The 25744-nt window shown below is 48.0% G+C and overlaps 2 protein-coding genes and 1 non-coding gene across 4 annotated transcripts in view; 2 read left to right on the top strand and 1 right to left on the bottom strand.

The window, feature by feature from the left end:
* Window positions 1-2724: 2724 nt before the first annotated feature.
* Window positions 2725-13989, top strand: tmbim6 (transmembrane BAX inhibitor motif containing 6). The gene is made up of 10 exons (XM_088916712.1): window positions 2725-2853; window positions 4584-4680; window positions 5826-5934; window positions 6503-6623; window positions 7064-7112; window positions 7836-7933; window positions 8278-8357; window positions 8991-9091; window positions 10688-10763; window positions 11629-13989. The coding sequence occupies exons 2-10, from the start codon at window positions 4625-4627 to the stop codon at window positions 11650-11652; spliced, it is 714 nt and encodes a 237-aa protein (XP_088772838.1). The 5' UTR covers window positions 2725-2853; window positions 4584-4624; the 3' UTR covers window positions 11653-13989.
* Window positions 13990-19587: 5598 nt separating this feature from the next.
* On the top strand, window positions 19588-19704 carry LOC148841572 (U5 spliceosomal RNA). Its single transcript, XR_016091627.1, has one exon. It is a non-coding gene; the product is annotated as a U5 spliceosomal RNA (small nuclear RNA).
* Window positions 19705-20493: 789 nt separating this feature from the next.
* spryd3 (SPRY domain containing 3) overlaps window positions 20494-25744 on the bottom strand; it is a 49669-nt gene continuing 44418 nt past the window's right edge. For both annotated transcript variants that reach the window (XM_088916726.1, XM_088916735.1), the window contains exon 11: window positions 20494-25249. In XM_088916726.1, the coding sequence (XP_088772852.1) occupies window positions 25115-25249 (135 nt within the window). In that variant the 3' untranslated portion in view covers window positions 20494-25114. The remainder of the gene's footprint in view (window positions 25250-25744) is intronic.

Raw genomic sequence — 25744 nt, forward strand, 5'->3', positions numbered from 1 at the left:
TAATTAATAATTGCATCAGGTTAATCTATTCTCATAATTTTCAGAAACAGTAATTAGGAAGTACTGGTGGTTCACTACTCTTTCACTGCAATATCTCACCCTCTGCATCCTGATCCCTGGAGCAAAATGTCTGCTTTGCAGTAATTATTTATACCGCAAAATTACCACAAAACACCACCTGCGGTACAGAGCACTGCTTGCCTCTCTACTGGGCTCTGAGAGCCTGAAAGGACTTTACTGGAACTTGTTTTTGTTGTTCTGTAAAGCTCTTTGAGAAGCCACTTTTAAAGGTGCTACACAAAAATAAAGTATACTATTCTTGTTTTTATTCTTTTTAACTCGTACTCCTCAGGGACACTTACTGTGAAGCAATATGAACCAATTAAGCCCATCACCGATTGACTTCAGCAAGTAGTAAAGAAACGGACATTTCCTCACACCACCGAAGAGGCTCCACAGCCGAAACGTTGCTTGTCCTAATTTCTTTCCACCGCTTGGTTTGAAAATCAATTCCGCCTGCTGCCCTGCACGCTGACGGGGGTCCCCCTCGCCCGGCGACGCAACCCCCTCGCCCAGAGCTCAGACACCGTGACCACCGGCGGACCCTGCAGCTCCCCAGCACCTGCAGTGAGGATCACTGAGCCACTCTGACCTACTTCAGCGGCAAACCGCTTTTTCACAAACACGTCCCGCACGGAAATGGGTATACATTTTCAAACTGTTAGGACTTCCCAGGCACGCTGTACACTTATACCGTTCATCCCATCACAATGATCCCACATCATGGGAGCCCCACGTAAGAGGAGCCAACAGCGATTGTTCTTCGTGAGAAAACGCCACCCTTTTAATATGTGCACTGCAACAATGACTTTATTCTATAGAACTGTCATTGAATCTGTCCTGACATTCACTGGCGTAGCCTGAACACATACAATCAAAACAGACAGCAGGACTGCGAAGGTGGCCAGCAAAATGATTGGTGTCCAGTAAAATTTGCCAGTGAACCTGATCTCCTTCCAAGACTCCACTTAGAACAAAGTTATCTTTTACTCCTGTGGCTATTAACCTGCTTAATTTGGACAATAGATTTTATGTTTTACTTAATGTATATATACTTTTTCTCATCATATATGCATTTGCACCTTCAAATAGAAACTACTTTGTATGCCACTACTTTTTACATGTCTGGATTTATATGTTCAAGATTTTTGTTAAATGTATTAATTCATTTAATTCCCAGCAGCCATATCACCCTGCAACTCACAACTGGCAGCCCACTGAAGCTCAGCAGTTGGCCTCCTAATAATCCCCCTCTCTGAACTGGCTTCATTACTCTGCTCTCCTCCCCACTGAGAGCTGGTGTGTGGGGAGCGTACTGGAGCACTCTGGCTGCTGTCACATCATCCAGGTGGGGCTGCACACTGGTGGTGGTGGACTTGAGTGGAGTGTCCAGAAACGTGCTCTATAATATATAATATTATTGATGATAATTTTATGTGATACTTTAGCATTGGTGATTTGTTGATGGGTTCATGTTATGTTGAATGTATTGCATTTTGTTGTACCTCTCTGCAAAGCAAATTTCCCATCCGAGACAATTGAGGTAAACCCATTGAGGTATAGGGATCCCACATCACTCACCACCGCACTGCAGCCCCTCCTGGGTGACACACAGCCTCCCCACTGCACAGCAGCTCACCAGGGGGATTGTGGGAGACGCGTTACAGGACACAGGGGTTAACATCCCTACCCTTACAAACACTACCCCAGGGCCAGTAAATTACCAGCCAGGACTTCGATGTATGGTTTAACAGCTCATCCCAAGGACAGTGTCTTCTGCAGGACAGTTCATTGGATTAGAGGGTCTGTAAGGAAGATCGCCTCCTACTGGTTCAGATCTTTCTTAAGATTTTCCTGAGTTACAGGGATTCGGCTCAGAATTGGGTAGATAAGAAAACACGCCACCATTCATCTATATAGCACTTCACCAAAACGCAGAGAAGTGGTAGAGGTTTATTTTAAGATGATACTCTTGACTTTCAAGATTTAAATTAGGGTGACCATATTTTGGTTTAAAAAAAAGAGGGGGCGGGGGGGGATAATCGACACTCTACACATGCCTCCAAAGAAATGAATCTTTTTCTAATAAAAAAAATCAATTTAAACTCTCTAGTTTTTATTAAACCTCTTAGTAAACGTTTAAACAATCGCAGGGTTGCTAATTCTCTTCCATAATAGCAAACAAAGAAAAAATATATAGCCCTATTTTAAACAAAGTTTTTTTTTTCCATTTAAACACAAAAAAAGTCCTCACTGGTTGCAAAAATGATCAATTTTAACGAAACATTTTGAAATATAATGAAACAAGTTAAACATTGTTATTTGTCATAAAAACAGCCCCACACGCACAGAAACCCTTTTCAAGCTACGCTGCGTGTAAGTTCAAAACATCTACCGGTAATGCATGGAACGAACTAATATATGCAGGGCTATGCTTGTTTACACAGTCTGAGTAACGAGCAAAACAAAATCCCGGACAATTTTTGGAATTTTACAAATCCCGGTCGGACCGATATATTAGGTCTCTAAAACAGAACATAAAAGAGCTATTTTTCCACATGCTACACCCAAAGCGTAGGAGCCAAAATCCAATACAGGCAGCAGCGCGGCCTGTTTTATATAATAAAAAAATATATGAACCTAAACTCCTCACTTTCAGTTTCACACGCAGTTCGCTACGCCGAGGGGACGGGTCTGCCGTGACGTCACGACGCGCTACGTGCGTGAGGAGAAGACGGAACAGACAGTCGGAGAGAGAGAAGCAAACGACAACAGAAGGCTCTGCACGTACGGGTAAATACACACTTCATCGGGTTTTTTTTTACTTCGTAAGAAAAAATAATAACAATATGAAGGCGACGTGTGTGTTGCCGGGGAGTGTGGTGGTGCGGAGTGGGACAGACGGTGGGTTTAGGAGCGGAAGCCAGCGTGCGGAGGAGCCAGGAGGAGGGGAGCGGCTGGCGGAGGAGCGCTGGGCCGGGGGAGACGCGCACCAGTCCGGCGGCGGCTCCCGGCGAGGGGTCGGTACAGCTGGACGGCCGCCGGCCGCAAACCCGGAGGCGAAGCAGCGACGTGTTTTTCCACTCCGGGCTTGTGTCTCTTCGGCATAAAATTAATATCCCTGCGCTGCGGCCTCTGTAGCTTCGACTCGATTACAAAACAAATAAATTCCCGATCCCCCACCATACGCGTTTAGCTGTTCAAACGCCGGCGTAACGTTACTAAAATCGCGTTTCTGTCTTCATTCCGCCGTCCGCCTGCCGCTACAGGCAGTGCGCAGGGCACGGGGGGCGTCGTTGTTTCCGTCTGGGGTTTTTAAAATCGCGGTTTGTTTAGAAAACAACGGCGCAGGTGTGTCCGGGGCCTACGGTTTGCACCGGCCTGAGGACGCAGCCCCCGCGGGGATCGGGGACAGGGCCCGGGGCGGCCCGTCCAGCCGGCGGCCTCCGTGTCCCCAGTGCGTGACCGGTACGCGGTGTGAGCTGCGATTACAGCAGAGTTTCATCACTCGCTGCCGTGGAGACGCTGGGAGACGTGTTTTAGTCCGCGGCCGCCCCACTGGGGGGCTCCGCGCAGCCTTGTTCAGTTTCAACACCTGCGATTTGATGGGCAGATTCACCGATCTCGTCTTCCAGGTACAATTTAAAAAAAAAACAACAACCGTCATTGCGTTTGGTAGAAATGGCGCTGATTCGGGAGCCGTGCAGTGGAAGGGGGGGCGTGTTAGAAATTGCTGGAGCGCGGGTGGACTTTGACAGTCGGAGCTGCGGCCGCAGGATTTTCTGAGGGGGGACGCGACTTGCGTAACCGCAGTTTCTAAATCCGGTACAGCGTCGTGTGTGGGATCAGATCGCCCCGCCAGAGCCGCTTTCCAGCGCCGTGTGGTGTTACTGGTGCTGCGGCGGACCCGGGACTGGCGAACAGCGAGCCAAGTTCATGTGTAAACCCCCCCGAACAAGGTCTGATCTCAGAAAAGACGAGCAGTTTTGCGTTTATGGAGGGGAATTTCACTCGCGTCAAGTTCACTCACAGCATGGCACGTCAGTAAAGAGGACGTGGTTTAATCCTCAGGCTGCAGGGTTGTTTAATGAGAAAGTGAAAACAGAAAGTGTTCTTTCTGCTGCAAAACATGGTGGTTTCCAAAACCGTAACGGTTTTAACACTAGGCCTGGTACGAGCAGCAAAGTAAGGAAGTGGACAGGCTAGAAGAGGTTGTTTAGCCCATCCTGCTGTTCTGCTTGCTACCCGGCCTAGCTAAACAGTCCAGGTGTCCCATCAAGGTGATGACCAGGGGACCCCACCTTGGAGTTTGGGAGGTGAGCTCCACGGCTCCCCCTGCTGGCTGTGTAAAGAACGGGCGTGTTTTGTCTGCTGAATGCTCTGTGTCGTGGGTGTTAATCTCTGTTCCTGTTCCTCATAGTCTTCTGGGTTTTGTTCCACCTGAGTTCCTCAGTAACTAGGCCAGCTCCTACACAGTCTGAGGCGAAGGGAGAGGTCACTGGCTTGTCTCTCTTTCTCTGCAGGTACTCCAGCTACCGAGCAGACTCGGAGACATCGACTCAAGATGAACATGTTTGACCGCAGTATCAACTTTGACGCGCTGTTTAAGTTTTCACAGATGTGAGTACTCTTTCTTGAGATGAGGATTTTCTGTCTGGTGGGAGCAGGTGTTTGGGTTTTCCCTTGAAAGTGTCTGTAAACACGTGACGCCTGCTGGCTGAGGTGGGCAGGGTCGCCTGTTCTGCAGTTTGGATCCCTGTTCCAGAAGGGTTAGGATGACAGTCGATTTAAATAATCCTTCAGACAATGATGCACTCATCACATTTTTATTACTTATTTCTTCATAACATTCTTTTGAATGTGACTGCTGTGTCTTATTAACATTACTGTGTTCAGTTTATTTGTCATGTGCACAAGTGCAGTGAAATGCTTATTTGCTTGTATGCTCCAATACAAAGACATTAAAGGAATCACCAAAAACATAAACACAGAACAGCAGCAGCAACAAGTTAAGTAACGTACAACTTTAAAAAACAGTGAGAAAAACATCAATGTGAGCCTGTGGTAGGGGTAGAGTTCAGTAATCTGACAGTTTGTGGGAAGACACTGTCTCTGTGCGGTTCAATGTGCTAATCTCTCATCTCTGAGACTGTTGTTCCTTTGTAGTGTTGGCGTTAATCATCGGAAATGACACCATCAGGATCCTTCTCATAGTGGAAAAACCCTGCTGCTTCTTGGTGTGTCTAAACTGACACCCCATAGAAACGTTTGCAGTAGTGCAGCCTGCAGAGAAAGCACACTTGCTAGGATAGACGTATTCTGTGTTTTGGACCTTAATTTTGAAGTTGTGTTCTTAAGCTTTCTTTTAATTGCTTTCTGTGGCTGGACTACTGAAGAATACCAGAATGTTGCTGGGCTCTTTTAATGAGAAATGAAGAAAGGGAAACATCTGTCTCTTTAACTTTGAAGCCAGAGCGGCTGAGCTTTTAATTGGTTTTAAAAAGTGGGGGCGGTTGAATGTCAAGGGCAGCAGACAGGCTGGCGAGATTGTGTTGCTCGTGTTCCACCTGCAGCGGTGCCCTGTTGTAGGCGTCTGATGGCAGTGCTCACAGCTAGGGGGAGCAAAGGAGAATGGGCCGAGCCAGGACCGCCTGGGCTCCAGAACCGTTCATTTCTGAAAGTCGGGAAAGCCGGCTTGCGAGCCTTAAGGCCGGGCAGCGTCCGTTCTGGCCAGAGAGGCAGCCTGACGCCTTGCTCTCCTGCAGCTCGCGGTCCACCCAGCAGCACCTGAAGAATGTGTACTCCAGCCTGGCCGTGTGCACGTTCGTGGCGGGGGCCGGTGCCTACGTCCACGTTGTCACCCGGCTCTTCCAGGTAAGGCTCTGCCCTGGGCCTTGTCCGCGGCTCCCTCCCTCCCTCCCGCCGCTGTTGGCAAAACACGGCTGTCATGGAAAGCAGCACCTCCGAGCCCAGGAGCTGGGGGGTAGGGGCAGGTCAGATGGGTTTGCCGGGGATGAGCTGGATCCAGCAGGTGTCAGCAGGAAGCGGAGGAATATTTTACTGCTGCTTTGCATCTGTTAGGGGTCATCCTAGATCTGCAGGTGTCCTGCATCTGTGAACTGTGAGAGGAGGACATATAGGCTAATTGGAACCAGAGAAGTTACTCCTAATTACAAGGGCCCTGACTGCTGGGCTGCTTTAAAGAGTGGTGGGAGACTGCCTTTGAATTTCTGGGACATCCTGCATTGGAATGTGTGTGGTGTCTTGGGGGGGGGGGTTATTTTTTTATAATGAAGAGAGGTTTTTGCACGTAGCAGTCCTTTTTATTTTACATATTTCCATTCTCGGAGATGAGTTGAATACAGACCGAGTGTCCTCAGTGGGTTTTGTACCCAGTGGGGTTTGCCAAGTGTTTGAACTGAGGCCTGTGCCGCTCTTCCAGGGCGGAGTCCTGTCCCTCCTGGGCTCGTTGGGAATGATGGCCTGGCTGGCGATGACCCCTCACTGCCCAGAGACGGAGAAGAAGAGGCTGGGCATCCTGGCGGGCTTTGCATTCTTCACAGGTGAGGTCACAGGCCTGTCTCCGGCCCTTCAAGAGACAAGCATGCAGACTAGACCCCACATAGATTGCATGGAAGATGGACCAGTCCTCCTTTGCTTTTAATTGTTTTTTTTATGCAATTAAAGTGACATTCTGAACTGTTTGATTGCCAGGCTCAGGCTCTCACTGAGCTGCACGTCTCATTCATCGTCACAGTACAGGGTGCGAATTGCAGCAGCTCATAACATGAGCTCTCTCTTTCTGTCTGGGAGTCAGTAAAATATTTCTGAGCAGCTGAGAAGCAGGGGGATGGAGGATCAGTCTTTGAGGAGCTGGGCTGCCCCGGCTCTGCTCACCGATGTGGGGCAGATGGGTGTGTGCATGCCAGGGTCTGCCCCTGGGTCTGTGCTGGCTGTCCGTGCCGGTTCTCATTCTGGTCTTGCGCTGTCTCGCCGATGCTAGGTGTCGGGCTAGGCCCTGTCATGGACTTCGTCATCGCCATCAACCCCAGGTAAGACCTGTCGGCAGCAGCTGCCATCTGCTTTCTGATGACGTCTGACTTTTTCGATAAAGCACGTATATGACATACGACACAGAGACTCTTCCCACACAGGGTGCAGCCCGCATCGCTGGATTGTGCCTGGGCTTGCCCCTGTTGTTACACATGTACAGAAATCACTGTAAAGCAGTGCTGAACTTTAATATACTGTTTTCATATCACTTAAGACCATAGATTGTCCATCAAATATGACTTTTGAACAAAATCTGTGGTTTCCCACCTTCCTTACACCAGTAGTGAGACAGAGAGGGGAAATGGTCTATGTAGATTTACCGTGTTCAGAAAACAGTGCCTTGTGATCTTGATTGATGGCATCTCTCTGCAGCTTCAGGTTTGAGTCTGAAACTAGAAGATATACAGTATCTGGTTTCAGACAAATACATGAGCTGTAATGATGTTAGTTGGTATTAGTCTGACCTCCATTAAGCAGTGACCCTTAAAAGGCAGTGCTTCTCTGTGCTGTATTTGGCAGTTAAAAAAAACCCAGCAGGCTGTTCCGTCAATATGTAATTGTTTAATCGTTCCGTGCTGCTAAGAGATTGGCACGTGCCGAGGTGAAACGTGAATGAGTCATTGTTTCCCTGACCTTTCCAGCTTTTCAGCCTGTAGCCCTTCTGTCTGTTAGAGAAACACAAAACTTTCCTAAGTCTCACCGGCTGCATGCTTCTTCCACAGCATCATTGTGACCGCGTTCCTGGGCACCTCCATCGTCTTCGTGTGCTTCACCATGAGCGCCCTGTATGCTCAGCGCCGGAGCTACCTCTTCCTGGGGGGTAAGGCTGCGGAGCCCGCTGGCGGGTGTGGGGCAGTTTGAAGTCCGAGCGAGAGGCAGAGGTGTACACAAGACCTTAGGAAAAGGGCTCAGTAGCCTTGTTTCGGTCTTGATTAGACCAGCGCTGCGATATTTGGGCCAGACCTTCCTGTCCAGGTCTGAAGGAGTTACAAAAGCTCCCTGGGGCTGCAATCCGGGAGCCCTCAATCACCATGTGTTTTCAAGTATTGGAAATGAAGTCCCCTCGCAGATTCAGTTTTTGGGATATTTTCTTGCTGGAAAATTTCTTTTGAAATGATGGGCATCTGTCTGTGTGCTTCACAAAGAGCTTCTTGTTTCCTGCAGGGACACTGATGTCTGGTCTGTCCCTCCTGTTCCTGCTCTCTTTGTTCAACATGTTCTTTGGCTCAGTGATGCTCTTCAAGGTAAGGCTACAAGACTGCCTTCATTTTTCAGTAAGAGGCCAGAGGAGCTTCACAGTGCAGCAGGAGACCCATAAAATTCCTGAAGTTTTAAGCTGGAACCCCAGAATTTCTACAGGATCTTAATATATAAGCTACAGTATCTTAAGATATATTCTGTGTGTAATCAGGCCAATTGTCCATTATCAAAGAATTTTTCCACATGGCTTCTGTGGTATATATCAAATGAGTTAGATCGGCTTATACCTCTCTGTCATGGCCACGTGATGGGGAAATGAGACCACAGATAAGAAAAACTATTAAAATCTTTGGGCGTTACTACCAGCACGAAAATGTGAAATATATATTTCTTGTAGTCCAGAAAGAAAACTGTCTGATTTCACTTTAATGGGACTAACCGTTTGGCTGTTTGCCATGACACTACATGCCAGACCTTTTCAGTTCCAGACAGGCCATAAAGAGTCACGGAAAACTCTTAACAGATATTTGAAGGCATCTCTCAAAAGTGATTTACAAGCTCTTCTGTATGTAGTTCAGAACCTTGAGAGTATTGTTCATTGTTCTTCCCCTTGTGCAGGACAGTAAACGGAGCCCTGTTGTGTCCTGTCTTCAGTAACGCACTGTTTCTCTCTGCAGGCTCACATGTACATCGGGCTGATGCTGATGTGTGGCTTTGTGCTTTTCGACACCCAGCTCATCATTGAAAAGGCAGAGATGGGTGACAAGGACTACATTTGGTGAGAATTGCCCCTTAATTTAAAATGACCAAAGAGCCTGTGCTGTGCGTTCGTTCGTCTGCGAGGCTTTTTCACAAGTTCTGCTGAGACCCGCCCGGGTCGTAGTTGTTGGTCCTGTGGTGTTGTAGAGTCTGCAGGAAGGCGTTCAGCCTTGATCAGCTCTGGGGCTTTCCGGCAGCCCGTTCCCAGGCCTGACGTGGCGATGGGCTCTTCTGATGAAACTCCTGTGAGCTGTTGCTTTGTACTCGTTTCAGTCTGGCCTCAGGCCAGGCCTGATCCGTGCTGGATGCGCTTGAAGGCTGGCTGTGGCTTGTTTGTTCAGTAGCAGCCCATTGGATGTGGTCCAGGCCCGTTATCCCAGGAGCTGCACTCAGTCTGTTTATTCCTGTAGTGCACAGAGCCCATTAGGTGGGGCCTCATTGTTGATGGCTGGGTCAAAACAGTTGCTGCCTGTGTTTCAGTTTCTCATGAAGCTGAAGTCCGCTACATCGGAAAAATTCCTGGGAGGTCCGCCATGTGTCTCTCTCCCTTCCTCTTCAGTTCTTAGGAGGACAGAGTGAAGAAATTGTTGTCCAGGCAGATTATCATCCCTTTCTCCAAGTGCTTCTCCTTGTGTGCTGTGTGTTTGAATTTCAGCAGACTCACTTCCAGACTTGCGTGGTATATAATTCCTAAACAGAGCCTCCACTACTCCTCTCCTCCCAGCTGTCATTCCTCTGCCTGGGACAGTTTACTAACATGTGAAGGAAAAGCAGTCCTTCTCTTGCCAAATCAGACAGAAGTTACCATGGAACAAGTAATAGGTTTATTCCATGCTGAAAAAAAGAAGAAAGAGAACACAACGTTTCGGCCGTGGAGCCTTCTTCAGGTGTGCTCACACGGCCGAAACGTTGTGTTCTCTTTCTTCTTTTTTTCAGCATGGAATAAACCTATTACTTGTTCCTTTGCAGCCTACGCATGCTGACGCAGCTACCCACCAGAAATTACCATTACTTGGAATGTAATTCTTGCTGTGAAGTAGGCAACATCATTTGTTATTGTTCTGGAACATCCTTAAGCAGGGATCAGATATTCAAGAGGTAAAAGAAATTATGCTCTCCAGAGTAAGGCAGATTTAATCCTGTCAATTTGTCAGTGTTGTCAGAGACTCCCTCCTTAGTCATCAGCTTTGTGAGAACCGGAAGGCCGCACTGGATGCGGGGGTGTCTCATCTCTACCTGTAGATTCTCTTCAGCTGGCAGCTCAACACTGGGTCTGGTGCGAGAGGCAGCCATAGTCTTGCAAAGCAAGTCGTAAGGGCTCTCTGAGCTGGTGGCTCAGTGGGGTTGTGAAATCTCAACAGATGCGTGCTGGTTTGAGACAGTCAGCTGCTGGTTGCTCTCCGGAGGACTGGGGCTAGATAACTCCACTGCCTTTCTGTGCAGTTCTTCTCCAGCTTGAAAGAGAGGCAGAGTCTCCATCTGTTTGGTCCCCTATCCAAGAAGCTGTTGTTGAGGCGTGAGCTTGACAGCAATCAGTGTCCTCAAGGCACAGTGTTTGCATCCCACCAGACACCCGGAGGTAAGCTCACCCGGCAGTGATGTGTTCTCTTTGCAGGCACTGCGTGGACCTCTTCCTGGACTTTGTGACCATCTTCAGAAAGCTCATGGTGATCCTGGCCATGAATGAGAAGGTGAGGCCTCAGTGGGGCTTGGGGATGGGTAAGGACAAAGGATCCGGGAGTTGGGTGTCCTGCATGGCCATGAGTTTGAGTTAAAGACTTGAGTTGTGGGTTCTTGTCAGGGAAAGCGTGTTCTGGCCTGGGGTGGGGCTGATGTTTCGGCGCCCTGCGGGAGATCAGAAAGCAGCTCTTTCAGATCTCAGTCGGGGGGGGTGGTCTCCAGCTCTCACCTGAATTGCTTTTGCATTAGAGGCGAGAGGAGTAAGAGACGTTGCACTGAGTCACAAGGTGTGACTCAACAATGCCATCAAAGCAAAAGAGCAACCAAGGCTTACAGTAAAAACATGAAAACAACAGTAAAACCGACTGTAAAAAGGAGCAAGTAAAGGTTGATTCCATGCTGAGAAGAGAAGAAAAGAAACAGCGTTTCGAAAAGTGTTTTTCTTCTCATTTCAGTTGGAATAAACCTTTACTGATTCCTTTGCAGCCTATGCATGCTGACGCCACTACCCACTTGAACTTCTCGACCTGGAAAGGGGCTGTTTTACTTCTGTGTTAAGGTCTTTGTGGGCTTGCTTGCTCTTTTGTTCTGAAGGCATTGTTTTAGACTCCAGCTGGCTGTGCGTTGTGAAAGAGAGCTGCCGGCGGAGCTTAATTGATTATTTTGTTTTAGTGCCGTCTCTGTCCAGCTGAATTTCACACTTGCTCTGTCTGGGGCAGTGAATTCAGCTTTCAGGTTCACAATAACTTCACACCCGTTGAGGTGAAAACTGGATTGAACTAAAGAGTGAATAATATCCCTTATCCTGGATCGAATTTTTTTTTTTTACTTGACTGGTGCCTCTCCTGACATTTCGATGTGGTCTGTCTTCTGCAGGACAAGAAGAAGGAGAAGAAGTAGATGGAAATGAAGCGAAATCTGTGAACGTTCTCTCAAATTAAAAATCTGTGACAAGGAATAGTATCTGAAACGCTTTTGGTGCTTTCGTCCCCGCCTCTTAATTATAGTTTTTCTTTAACATAGTGTCTTATTCATTTTCCATGCGAGTTTGGCTTCACAGTTAAGGAGAATCTTAAGGGATTGTGCATGGCAGTGTTAATGTCAAAGCTGCAGTGATCAGACCTGGCCAGCAGGTGGAGCAGCTGGTAATGTTATACTGAGGAGGACTTGTAGGTTCCCAGCTTTCCAGTGCAAGTGCTGCTGAACAAAACTGCTGTCACATGTCTTTAACTTAAATCTTTTGGGGAAAAGGGTCTGAGTGCATTATTGGGTTCTTTGGAAATCTTTTGGGTGGTTTGTAACTCAAGCCATTCTTTCCTCCTCTTGCATAGTTTATCTCTTCTGCTTACAGCTCAGTTCCTCTGTCTTCCCTGCTCACTACTTAAAAGCGAAGCCATCCTTCCTTGCTTCTACATTTCTGCCTGTGCGTCAGTGAGAGTAATAGCTTTTATTTTTGTGAGTCTTAATTCGATCGCTCCTGATTTGAAATGCAGATCTGTAAAATTGAAAGAGCCTTGCGTAATGTCTCTTGTAGGAGTGCTATAGGAGATGTTTCTATGATATTTTTCAGCTGAGTTTGGTGTTTCCAGAATGATGGCTTAATTTGATTGTGAACAATGTGCATTTATTCATGCAAACCTGTGATTCCTGGCACTGAGAGGAGAACATTGGGCTTTAGTTGCTCAAATTTCCGAACTAGCCTTAGACTGCCTCCCTTTAATCAGCCCGATGATGTCCAGGCTTCTTAAAGTTTGTCATCCTGAGAAGACATGTTCATTATTTGTTAAGCAGATGCCTGGTATCCAGTGGGACTTGCATATTCCCAGTGGAGTTCAGGAGTATCCAGGAAGCACAAAGCACATTTGGCTCAGTGTAATGGTGGCCATATTTTGTCTCTGCGGATCATTTTGGAATGGTCTGGATAGGGAATGAAGATGTGGTTAATGATGATTTTATTTTTCGAAACACCTCTGAGCTGCAGAACAGTGTCAACATGGAATAGAGCTGCCTGTACAAAGGTAGCTGCCAGGCTGGCTTTGCTTTTCCCTCTGACATTTGGGGAGAAATTTCTTTCCTTTGGTTAAAGTAGCAGATACTCTTGTTACAGCCCCTCCCCCCCTTGTAGACTCAGCCGTTAATATCAAAGCATCGCCTGGAACAGGATTTGCACTAACAGCTGGATCCTGTGTCCACGAGGGTCTTATTTCCTTTGTCAGAAAATCCAGTCCAGTCTGATCAACTTCCTTCTCCTCTGCAGCTTTGTATCGAGTAAGAAGTCTTAAATTTGCTTTAGTTGTAGCACTTTACATTTTGAGGTCTGAAAACTGCAGACAGCTGGGCGAGGTCAACTAACAAAGCTACTGCGTCAACTCACGCTGCTTCTCAGAGCGTTCCTGACGGGGGGAGTTCTTCTCCAGGACTGAGGAAATGTCTGGCACAGTCTCTCTGCTGACTGACTGTGTGCCGATCCAGAGTAGAGAGATGATGGAGATGAGAGCGATAGGACCGTAAAGCTAAGGAGTGCTGAAATCCTCTTTATTGAGGTAGCACTGGCGGAAGGGGGTCCCATTTCTGAACCCTCCACAAGCCAAGCGACTTCCTTGACCGCTGTCGTGTAGCTGCATGTGAAGCGTGAAGCGCTTGCAGCTTCTTTTATTCCAGACTAGGTACAAGTGGCAGCGAAGAGGCTGCCGCCGCTATGAGGCGGTTTGAGAATGCCAGTAGTCCCTCTCGGAGCTCTCTCACCTGGCAAAGTGTCGCCTGCTCCTGGTGCCAGACACGGCCTCTGCCAGTTCAGGACCTGTTCTGCAGCCTAAGTGATGGAGCCCTGAAGATGTTTGAGAACTGGGTACCGCGCCCCTGCTTTCTGAGGGCGACCAATAGATTCAAGGAGTAATGGGCCCTTTAGTTGATCATTTATTTAAGGGGAACCGCAGCAGCATAGAAGCCAAACCCCCTTTATTTCCTTCTGCTTGGGAAGAATCTCGTCTCCTTGAAAGTGCCAATTACACTAGCAGTTTACCAGACTGTCGGCAAAGATGGCTTTTTTATATACGAAATAAAATGACATTATGCTTTTATAGGTGAAAATCTGTTATAAAAAATGGGGAAAAAAAGCATATCTCAATACTGTGAAGAGCAAGCATTTTCAAGCATTTTTGTTTTCAATAATTGGGGGTTATAAATTTTGCTCAGTAAATGTAAGATTTGTTAAAATAAACTGATTAAATTAAGATTGTTCTCTTGTCGTGGCTTGATGTTGAGGGCCAGTTGTCTTGTGCGCATATTGCATCATGGTTTAGAGAAAGTTTAATTGTGTGTGTCGGTGAAAATTGTGTGTCGAAAAAGTCCTGAATGGTGTTCTGGTCTCTACAAAAATCACTGGTGTTGTCTTTAACAAGTTCACTATAAATCCCATCACCTTTTCGAGTTTCCTTTCAGTGGAGTACAGAAGAGGAACGGATAGAACAGCAGTCAAAAGGAGGAAGCACAAACTTGTGGGTGGGTGTACAGCTGTGACTGTGCACAGGTGTGACTGGGTGTACAGGAGTGACTACACAAGTATGTGTACAGGTGTGACTGGGTGTACAGGAGTGACTGTGCACAGGTGTGACTGGGTGTACGGGAGTGACTGTGCACAGGTGTGACTGGGTGTACAGCAGTGACTGTGCACAGGTGTGGGTACAGGTGTGACTGGGTGTACAGCAGTGACTGTGCACAGGTGTGGGTACAGGTGTGACTGGGTGTACAGGAGTGACTACACAAGTATGTGTACAGGTGTGACTGGGTGTACAGCAGTGACTGTGCACAGGTGTGACTGGGTGTACAGGAGTGACTACACAAGTATGTGTACAGGTGTGACTGGGTGTACAGGAGTGACTGCACAGGTGTGACTGGGTGTACAGGAGTGACTACACAAGCATGTGTACAGGAGTGACTGGGTGGGTGTACAGCAGTTACTGCACAGGTGTGGGTGTATAGGAATGACTGTACAGGTGTGTGTGTATGACTGTGACTGGATGTGTGTACAGGTGTGAATGTATGAGTGACTATATACAGGTGTGGGTGTATATGTGTATGTAGAGGCATGACTGTGTGTATATAGTAACTATGATATGTGATATGAGTGTGACTGTGGATGTGTGAATGTTCAGTATATACAGGTGTGGGTGTATACTAGTGTGTGTGTACAGGTGTGTGACTTCAGAGCAGCCTCAGGAGAGACTTGGCTCCCCAACAAGACAGTGTGACTTCCAGACTTTCTGATGTACTACATTTCACTTTTATTTTGGAAATGAATATCCCCCCCTTCTTATTTTTTCACATTCTAGTTTGCTATAACTCCAGTTTAGACGTTCAAGTTTATTTGTCATTCCAGCCATATACAAGTATACAGAGGAGTGAGATATCGTTCTCCAGGTCTATGGTGTGAATACCGACAAGGCACTTACAAGACAATGTAGACATAGATGTTTCTGACCGGATACAGGGTACAGAAAGTGCAATGTGCAGAGTGCAATTTACTTTACAGGATTGTGCAAAGAATGTGTCTGACCATGTGCCTGACATTAGGCAAAAAGGAACTAAGTTTCTGGATTTGCAGTAGGTACCAGGAGCTTGTTGAGGAGCCTGAGGGCCTGTGGAACCTTTTACCAGATAGTAGGAGGGCAAAGAGGTTGCAGCAGGGGTGGGAGAGATCGTCCACAATACTGGAGGCTTTGTGTTTGCAGCGTGTGGTAGATGTCCTGAATGGACAGAAGGGAGGCTCCAGTCATGTTTCCTGCCGTACTGACAATTCGCTGCAGGGACTTGCGGTCTGAGACCTTACAATTCCCAAACCAAAGAATGATGCAGTTCGTCAAGATGCTCTCGGTGGTACCTCTATAGAATGTGGATAGTATGGGGGAGGAGGTTTGCCCTTCTCAGTTGCCGCAGGAAGTGGAGACGTTGTGGTTTTTTAGTCAGGGAAGTGGTTTTGATGGTCCAAGTGAGGTCATCTGTGATACGCCCACCAAGAAACAAAAAGTACTTCTAGCCGTCTCCACAGGGGAGTCAGTTGTCGACTCTTTTGTCTTATCTACAGAGACAGATAGTGGCATAGGGGGTAAAGTGTATGACATAATTAAATTGATGTATTGAGAGAACAAATGTGCAGTGAAAATTAGGAACAAAAGGACCAAATTCTTCACCCACAGCCAAGGGGTGAGACAGGGCTGCAGCCTGAGCCCAATGCTGTTCAATATCTATATCAACGAATTAGCAGGAATGTTGGAGCAGGGGCTGCAGCAGAACCTGGCACTGCTGGAGCAGTACTGTCAGACCTGGGCGCTGACGGTCAATCTGGACAAGACCAGAGTCATGGTTTTCCAGAAGAAAGCCGGACTTCAGGGAAACGGATACAAATTCACACTCAACAACAACGCATTAGCACACATCCAGCTACACATATCTTGGTCTCACCATCAGCTCATCTGGGAGTTTTGACCTGGCAGTGAAGGCACTGAGGGAGAAGGCACTCGGGGCTTTCTACGCAATAAGAAGGAGGCTCTTCAACATCAACCCACCAACAAGAATTTGGCTCTATTTCAAAGTGTAATCCAACCCATTGCCCTATATGGCAGTGAAGTGTGGGGTCCCCTCACAGACCAGGATTACACTCAATGGGACAAACAACCCACAGAAACTCTGCACATGGAGATCTGTAGAAACATCCTCCATGTGCAGAGAAAAACATCTAACAGCGGGTGCAGGGCCAAATTAGGCCAATACCAACTATTAATAAAAAAACAGACAAGAGTATTAAAGTATTGGCTACACCTAAAAAACAGTGACCATAATTCCTACCACCACAAACTGCTGAGACGAGAGCTGAGCCCAAAACAGAGCCCCCTGAGCCAGCTGGTCCTGAGGCTCACTGACCCGAGCCACACCGACACCAGCCAGTCTCAGGACAACACTGCTAGAGCACCACAACTCAGACTCAAGCACATCACAGCACAGATCAAACAGCAATATCTCACACACTGGGACACACACACACACAAACGCAACAGAAACTGGAATGCTACAGAACCCTAAACAGACAATACACACTAGCCGTATATTTGACCAAGATAAGAAAGAGGGAAAAGAAACAGACCCTGAGGAAGTACAGGCTCAGTGACCACAGCCTGGCCATAGAAACTGGGCGACACAGGCAGACCTGGCTGTCCAGAGAGGACAGGCTGTGCTCCCACTGCCAGCGGGGAGAAACAGAGACAGAGGTGCACGTCTTACTGCACTGTGACAGATACTCTGGGATTAGAGAAACATTCTTCCCTAAATTCAAAAATCTAATCCCAGAGTTCCCACACCAGCCAGAATCACAACAGGTCCCAATCCTACTGGGAGAGGGAGGAGGGAACACTATGTGATCTCCAGTCATAGCCTGAGGAACAGTGAGCCTGTCTCTCAGTAATGCTCCATCTGTTTACAGTATATGTAAATATTTTATGATATGTCTTTGTTGTAAATGTCTGTAGATTTTTATTTTTTTGTTTTGTTTCATGTTAATTTTATTTTTATTTGTTTTGGCAACACTGATTGTACCCATCAGTCATGCCAATAAAGCACCTTGAATTGAAATTGTTGTTGAAGCACCAATCCACTAATTGCTCCACCTCCCCTCTGTATGGTGCCTCATCGTTGTTACTAATGACGTCCACCACCAGCGTGTCGTCAGCAAACTTGATGGTGTGGTTTGCACTGTGTTTAGCGGTGCAGTCATGAGTCATCAGTGTGAACAGGAGAGGGCTGAGTACACAGCACTGGGGGGTTCCAGTGTTCAGTATGGTGGTACTAGAGATGTTGTTTCCAATCTGGACTGTCTGAGGTCTCTCGGTCAGAAAGTCCAGAATCCAGTTGCAGAGGGAGGCATTGAGATTCGGCAAGCTCAGTTTTTCTATCAGTTTCTGGGGGATGATTGTGTTGAAGGCTGAACTGAAGTCATTGACCAGCATTCTTACATAAGTGGCCCTCTTATCCAGATATGACAGGGCCAGGGATACGGCATCGTCGGTAGACCGCTTGGGACGATACGCAACCAGGAGGGGGTCCAGAGAGGAGGGGAGTCTGGACTTGATGTGGCCCATGACTAGCCTTTCAAAGCACTTCATGACAATTGGTGTGAGTGTCACGTTCCCCTCCCCATAGTGTCCTCGTCTTGGTCTCCCGGGGCGACTCTGAGTGAACTCTTTCCCACAGCACAGGCAACCCCAGAGACTCCTCAGGGACTCCTGCTGGTGCAGCACCGCCTGTGGTTACCCACGCTGGCTGCCTGTCTGTCTGTGGCATGACTAGATGTGTGCTTGCTTTTGGTAACATTATGCCGAAATGCGTGACTGCCAGCTCTGGTCCTGGGCAGCTGGTCCCACAGGGCAGTGTCCCAGGAAGAATGTGACCCCAGGAGCTACAAATCACTTTAAAAAACAGGTTCAGGCAAAACCGGTAGTGGCGCATAGTGTTTTTCCATAATGTTTACAGAAGTCATGATTTCTGTCTACACAGTGCATCACAGCCCTGGGCTCCACTGTAGGCCTGCAGTGCGCTCTGTGTGCGGTTTTGTTAGTTAAATCCTGTTGCTTGCTGGGATAGGCTCTGACTCCCCTGTGACCCTGAATCAGATAAAGTGGTCAGTAAACGGCTGGATGAAACAGTGGACATCACAGGTATACACGACAGACCCGTTATTCCTTGTTGAGTATCGGCATTGATCATGGACCACCACTACTTTGAGACTTTTCTTAAATTTTGAATTGTGATAATCGCATTGCTTTGTTAGAATCGTATTCTTTGAAATGTATACATTGTTGGAATAAAGTTTATTCTTAGAAAGAAAAATCTTTGTTGAACGTCAAGGTTGCTTCTTGTAGTATAGTGAGTAGACATCCCGAGACAACAGAACGAGAGAGTAGAAGGCGGGAATATGTGGTGTAAGGGCGTGATTTGTGTAGTTAATAAAATAGTTAAAATAATATAAGAACGGCTCTTTATTAAGATACACAACACTTGACAGTGTAAGTATTTGGTCCATGAAAATACTGGATCAGAGTCCCCTGTGGTCTCTGAAGTCCAGGTTCGGTACAGTGAGGCAGAGGGGCGATTCCGGAGCTGGATTGATGCAGGGTCTCAGCCTGGGCACGACCCCCGCTTCTCCGCAGTTTCAGAGAAACAGAACGCGATCAATCAACGTTGGATTAGCTGTCTCGCCCTATGCTCCTGCCTGCCGCAGGGGGCTTGACACAGCTCTGGTGCATTTAAAAAATACAGGAACAGGTGACCGCGGAGGAGAGGAAAACCAAACATCCCCCCCCAGCAGGAAAAACAGAAATTTCTGGAGGTTCCAGCAAGGCCCCGGGGCAGTACGTCTGTGGAGGATAGGATTGATCTTCACAGATCTTGAACGGTTCTCGCAGTCCATGGCGCTCTCCTGCCTCCTGGGCTGCCCGAGAGACAGTCGGTCCCCAGCTGTGGCAGACAGCGGAATCTAGTTGTGCTTCGCTTATTTAACCACTAGAGGGCGCTGCCTCGGGAGAGCATGCAGCTTGAGCTATTTGCATGTTACCCATAATGCACCATGTCCTGGACAGTGTGTTGTATTTATATATAATTATCTTTACAATAACTTATAAAAGTCTGTTTGTAAATACAATTCAATGAGCACGATAATGATGTTACTTTGGGCTGTGTGGCAGCGAGCTGCAAAACGTCTGTTTGTGAGGGGCTTCATACTCTCACCGTGAACTGCTGGATATCGGCTGTGGATGCGGCTTCGGTGTTTCCAACTACAGGGTTAGTACACTCTGGTTTCTCTTCAGATCGTATAAATCTTTCGCCTTTTACTAAAGATTTCCGTGGAGAGGAACATTATGAGTCTAAACTAATTTTTTGATCGCCCTGCCTCACGGCGGGGCCTCTATGATGGTAAAAAACAGAACAACTTAACATCATCATCATAAAATAGATTCATTTGTTAACGAGATGTATGAATATTACTTTAGTTTTGTAGAATTTAAAAAGGGTCGTGGGGATCTTCGGATAGTACCCGCACACTACACGGTCGTACTGGACAAGAGGATAAGATGAGCTACGGAACTGTAGAGATTGAAATGGTTACTGAGAAAAATCAAGTTTAGCTGTGTATTAGAGCTCCCTGTTCTCAGTTTATCGTTTTTTTTTTTGGCTCTGGCCTGGTATTTGATGTTTTTGGAGTCTCTTATTGCAGTTATTTGTGTTTTACTCATGTATTGACGTGAGAAGACTGGCTGAAAAATGATTTACGATTTAGTCCACAAAAGCCCCCCACTAGCTCTGCGTAATTCCAACCTGCTTTTACAAGTGTGCGCTCAGCTCTGTATTTTTATTAACGGTTTACCTGCCAATTGCTGTTGAATGGGCACACTGTATAATTGTAGAACTAGTTCAATTAATCTGCGATGACTGTTACTGGTTTTGTCCAATTCAGCACAAAATAAATGGATTGGGTCTAACATGTATCCAAGGATACATCTGTCTGGGTCCTTTTATCCAGCCATTATGGTCTTTTTGTCCTGAGCATGACTTTTTTTTTTTTCCTTTCCCTGTGATGCTGCATGATGCCTGCAACACCACCCTTGCTTTGGCAGATCCAAGAAATAGGAAGAACTTTTTTTTTTTTCCACTGTAGATAGGGAGGGAATACAGCATAAGACACACCAGACCCAGTTCATATGGAAATAGCCATCTTTATTATCATCATCATTAATATAAGGTTTATAAACATCTCCGTTCTGTACATACATTGACACAAGAGCGCGCTGGAAGCAGGTGAGACATGCATGCAGAGGTCCAGTTCCTTACAGGGCACTGCAGCACATAGCACACAGGGTTTGGGTCTGTCCGGAACTCGGGGACCCACCGCAGCCCAGCTCAGAGGAACACACCGAGTCCGGCTGCAGGTTCAGTCCAGCTGCAGGGACTTCAGCGCCTGAGATGGGGTGCAGGGGAGGGGGCCACAGACTGATTCGCCCAGCCCCAGGCCTCCACTGTGGAGAGCCCTGCAGGTCTGACAGGTACTTTCCATTTAAATGGCCAATTAAGATTTTACAAACACAAGTGACATTCCCAAATAATAAGTCCAATTCATTAATATCAGAAGGGTCCTGAAAGGCAGAGGTCTGAGACTCCTGGATTTTTGATTCCATCAAGTCACTCTGACCTCTGTGGATCTCCAGCACCTGCAGAATATCGCAGACAACATCCTGCCTTTTCCTCTTTATAGGAATCATTTTCATTCTGACAGCCGCTTGCAGGAGGCCATTGCAATTGCCCGATTAGTCAAATCAGTGTGAATCTAATCAAATCGAATCAGATAAAACGAGTGTCTGAGAGGCCTGGCTGCAGTGAAACCCAGGAGTCGGAGCGGCAGGCCTGTAGGACACCGAGACAGGAGCCCGGCAGAGGGATTACAGTCCAGCTCTTCTCTTAGCATTATAAACAGCAAGCATCAACCTGAAAGTTCAGTTACATTTGCTTGACTTTATTTTAACAAGAAAAACCTCTCAACCCAATGCAAAACCCGGAGAAAACCACCTTCGACCCTGTGCAGGAGCCGAGCGCCCGAGAGCGGCAGACACCCAGACACTCCCCTCTCCGAGAGCTCCAGCATGGCAGCCATGTCAGACTATACATCTGTAAAGTGCGAGTGACAACAGTATAATGATGATTTTAGATATTTACACTACAGCAATGGTCTGTGAAAAGGAAGATGCTCTCTTCAGGGCGACATTAAATGCAACATACACTGAGCTCCGGGTGGTACCACACAGCAAGCCGAATCACTCTGCTGCAGTTCACCTTCAGGCCACTAGATGGCGCCGGCTACTAAGAGAAGACGAAATGTACAGGCCCACTGCGGGCCTTCCCCATTTCTTTGTTCTCTCTTGATTGCACACTAGGGCTGAGTGTGACTCTACACTCACCAACCAGCCCATTAGGATTCCTCATGCGCTTTCACAGCAGGATGGAGGCTTGGGTGTTACGCACACAGAAAATGATGATTTTGTCTGATCCGATTCTCAAGTCAGTATAAGAAAGATCCAACTACCCACTACACAGTGCCGGTCATTGACAATCTATTGACCTGGATGGAGGTTCCCAATATTTCTAACTAGTACGAATTCCTGAGTGACCATTGGCCTTTGCACCCTAATTCATGTACGACCCTCTTCACTGTATAGAAAGTGCTGGAATATCATGCTGTCTCTTAAATAGCTTCTAAAAACAACACGGGACAATTCCAGAACGATTTAACTTCATACTTCCTGCAGAGACCTCGTGGAAAACTGAAAATGCGAGGAAGGCCCAATGAAATTTCAAACTGCAAGACAGACTGAAGACGGCTGTAAGCGGGTGTGTTTCAGCTGACGAGTCTAGCCACTATAACTCTTGACCTGTTTCACAAGGCGCAGGTGTTACAAGCTCGTTAGGACATTAAAATGGGCAATCCCATCAGCCTTTGGCACAGGCGCTTGCTTTAGTGTTGTTCTGGAAATCACCGTCTGGGCTCTGCTCCCAACATAGTAGCACTGCAAGATCAGCGCCTTGTCTTTACGGTACAAGGAGGATATTCAACTGCAGTTGTAGAAAAACCGCTGGGCTAAAAAGTTCTAGAAAAGCCACTGAGAAAGAAAAGTAGAATCAAGTTCTTAACTGAGCCACACCAGCTTGTTGACAGGCCACCCATCAGCTTCCATACAGACTTGTATATTATCCAGAGTTCGGAGGAAGATCCATGCCGAGCCATGCAGAGGGGGCTTTTTACCCATAGTGCCTTGGGAAAATCTCGTCAAAATCTCTAAAACATCTGCGCCATCTTCACCAGTGGGCTCCAGCTCTGTGATCGTTTTCTAATCGATGTATGATGCAGGGAAAAAAAAGTCTCCTGCATCTTCAGAATCTACTGGACGTTTCAATATGAGTTCTGCCATGACTGTGTCCTGTCACATTCAGCACAAACGCCCACACAGTGACAAAGTGCTCTCACGTGCCCTAGTGTAGGCTTAGCTGGACTCAAATTACAGCAAAGCCAGCAATAATGAAACAATTACATCTGGACTGGACTTGACACATAGCCCTTCACACCCCACTCTACTGCAGTACTGCAATACAGTCCGCACCCCTGTAATTACTCTCAGTTCAAGAAAGAAGCAGCAGGTGGCAGCAATCTGCCACAGATGGGGGTTCCCAGGATGCAATATCCAGAATCGCACTGCTCTTTCGGGTGTTCGCAAGAGTTTTTTTGAGCAGAGCACGGAAAGGAATGACATGCTATCTCTGAGCTGCAGTGATGTCTGTAAGTCATATCTGTACATAACGTCCACAAATACATTATTTACATTTGCTTATGTGGCAGGCTAAGTGAAAGTTTTCTTGCTGTTTGGCGCGCGACAACTGTCTTTGGAAAACAACCAGTATTTGGCTCGCTGTCAAGTGTGTGCGTTTAGGGGGGAGCTAGGGGTGGGTTTTTTAATAACACTCGACAAAACCTATCCCTTGCCTATAATGGTCATAAAGGTAGATGGGGACACCTGGTGGCCACACATAGGAACTGACTAAGCTTAGACTGCAAGAGATGGTCAATTTAAACGTCCTACGAATTAATCATTATTATTTAAAACTGTTCACGGGTCCTAAGCTGCTTTTATGAGGGATCAACCAGAATGTCCCAGGGACCACCTTCCAGGTCCGCGAAGTCCCTGAGCGGAAGGGAAATAAAGAGCTCAGGTGCACACAACACAGGCGCACACCATGAGCTCAGAAACACTAGCTGCTGCATTTAAGGAAAAGTTCAAACAAGGGCACCCAATGTCAAAACTCTCCTGTCTTTCTCATAACAGCTACAGACAAGAGCTCCCCCTTCAGGAAAGGCAGCGAATTACAGGGGGTGACAGCATCTGTGAGTGTGTGTGGGCCTGCGGGGCCTAGTCCAAAGGTTCCTTTTAAAAAAGTGTTTTTAAAATAACCGGGCTCTTTTCAAGTTTAGTAACGCAGCACCAGTGTAACAGATTTCAATCTGCTCCTTGAGCTTCACGGCTGCGGTTTCAGAGCTTTTCTAACGTTTTTAAATGTGAGAGCTCGCAGTTGAAACCGAGGAAGGGACTCAAGTGGCGCAGCTGTAAATGTGTTTTTTGTGCTCGTGAACAACGAGCTCCCCAGTTTTCCAGGAGAGACGGCGACACCAAGATATTCTGCTGCCACCCGTCCTCAGCTCCCATGTTCAAGATTTCCATCGGAGGAGCTTTTCTTCTGAAACACGTGAAGTCAAAATGTGTCTGAGCTGTATCTCAGTGGACAGAAGCAGGCGATGCAGAGCTGTGCGGACCAGCGGACAGCTGGCGTGTAGGAAGGGAAGTCGGGAATTTTTCAAAACACGGGTGCTTTACAACTGATCTACCCTACAGCACAGGAAGGCACTGTTCACACGCGTCCCTGAGTCACAGTCAACAACGCAGCCCAGCCGAGCAGTAAGGAGAAACACGGGCCACCAGGCGACCCCTGAGCCAACGCGCTGGAGAAATGCAAGGATCGCGAGATTCCCAGATCCGAGGAGTCCTGGGACGCACGCGTCGTTCTGCAGGCTAGCCCTCGTCTTCAGAGCGCCGGGGCGAAACAGAAGCCACTCTGCTCTGCTGCCCCGTCGTGGCCAGAGCTCCCAGCATGCATCATGCCCTTAAATTAACTTAAATAACGATCAGATCAATAAATACCAGCTCAGCCTCCTGTCAGTGTAAATGTGGTACAGCTGTGTGGCAGCCAGGCTGGGCTCCAGCCTCCATGCAAGGTTGAAAGCCTGATCCTGCCCTAGCTTTCAGGCCCCGCCCACCACCGGATTCCCATACAGCCACAGTCTCCAGAGCCGGCCGGTGTGGAGCAACAGTGCCCCCTGCTGGGGACCGCCGATCCCGCTCGCGCACAGCAGCATGCAGGGCTTCCCTCCTGCTCCAGAGGAAGGAATCCTCTCCGGTCTTCGCTCTACCAGCGGAATCGGTTTCACTCTCCCGCACCTCTGGGAAAGCTCGTTTTCAGACGACGGAGAGCCAGACTTCGCTCTGGGGCAGGAAGCTGAGAACGGTGAAGAAGTGAGAGTGTGGGGGGGTACGAGCGCTGTGCCATGTCGGGGCACTGTGAGGGGGCTGGCAGCGTCGCCCAGGACTGACTCCATGCTCCCTGTCTGAGGGATCCTCTCCTGTCCTGTCTCGGGGGGGATGGGCTTCCTGGGGACCGGGGTGCTTTCTCTTCAGAAGTCAGTCTTTCTGGGGTCCTCTCCACCCCCACCCCGGCCCTCTCAGCCGCTCAGGGGGTGCAGGTCCACCTTGACCTTCTCGCCACTGCTCAGCATCCCGATGGTGGGGTAGAACCCCCCCGCCGGCACGACCGCTTCCCTCTTCCCGATGATCTTCCCGTTCCGTGTGAAGAACACCTGCGTGAACACCGGGGGGCGACAGTGAGTCAGCGGGCGACACAGCGCACACGCGGCCACAAGAGGGCAGCACCTGAAGCGCTACGCTCTCTCGGCAGCTGGCTTGGCCCGCTGATGGGAACAAACGCCGCGAAGAACGGCGGGCTGCTTAGGCGATGACTGTGAGGGCCCTCTCGGCCATTTTACTGCACTGTTCTCTTTACAGATACTCAGTGCCAACCATTAGACACTTGGAACGGGCGGCCCGACAGGTCGATCAGGCCCTGCAGTAGGGTCAGATAATTAATTAAGAGGCTGGATAAAATAAAAGGCCCAGGCTGGCCCCACCCCAGCGCAGAGCCCCGATTCTGGGGCCAGCTGGCAGGGGGCTCCCTCTCCGGCCATGTGGCTGTGATTACGGCGTCCAGGGCCGGAGCTAGAGGGGGGATTGGCTATCTGATTAACCGGAATGTGCTCCGATATAATCCACTTCCCATTCCCCATCGGGAGCCCAGC

The sequence above is a fragment of the Atractosteus spatula genome, chromosome 1 (assembly GCF_055471065.1).
Source record: "Atractosteus spatula isolate fAtrSpa1 chromosome 1, fAtrSpa1.hap1, whole genome shotgun sequence".
NCBI classification, from domain to species: Eukaryota; Metazoa; Chordata; class Actinopteri; order Semionotiformes; family Lepisosteidae; genus Atractosteus; species Atractosteus spatula.

Excerpts from the sequence above, each read along its gene's own strand:
- tmbim6 (XM_088916712.1), top strand. The coding sequence starts at position 4,625 with ATGAACATGTTTGACCGCAGTATCAACTTTGACGCGCTGTTTAAGTTT. Across the intron at positions 4,681-5,825 it reads CTGTTTAAGTTTTCACAGAT|CTCGCGGTCCACCCAGCAGC; the intron begins GTGAGTACTCTT and ends GCTCTCCTGCAG. Across the intron at positions 7,113-7,835 it reads GTCATCGCCATCAACCCCAG|CATCATTGTGACCGCGTTCC; the intron begins GTAAGACCTGTC and ends CTTCTTCCACAG.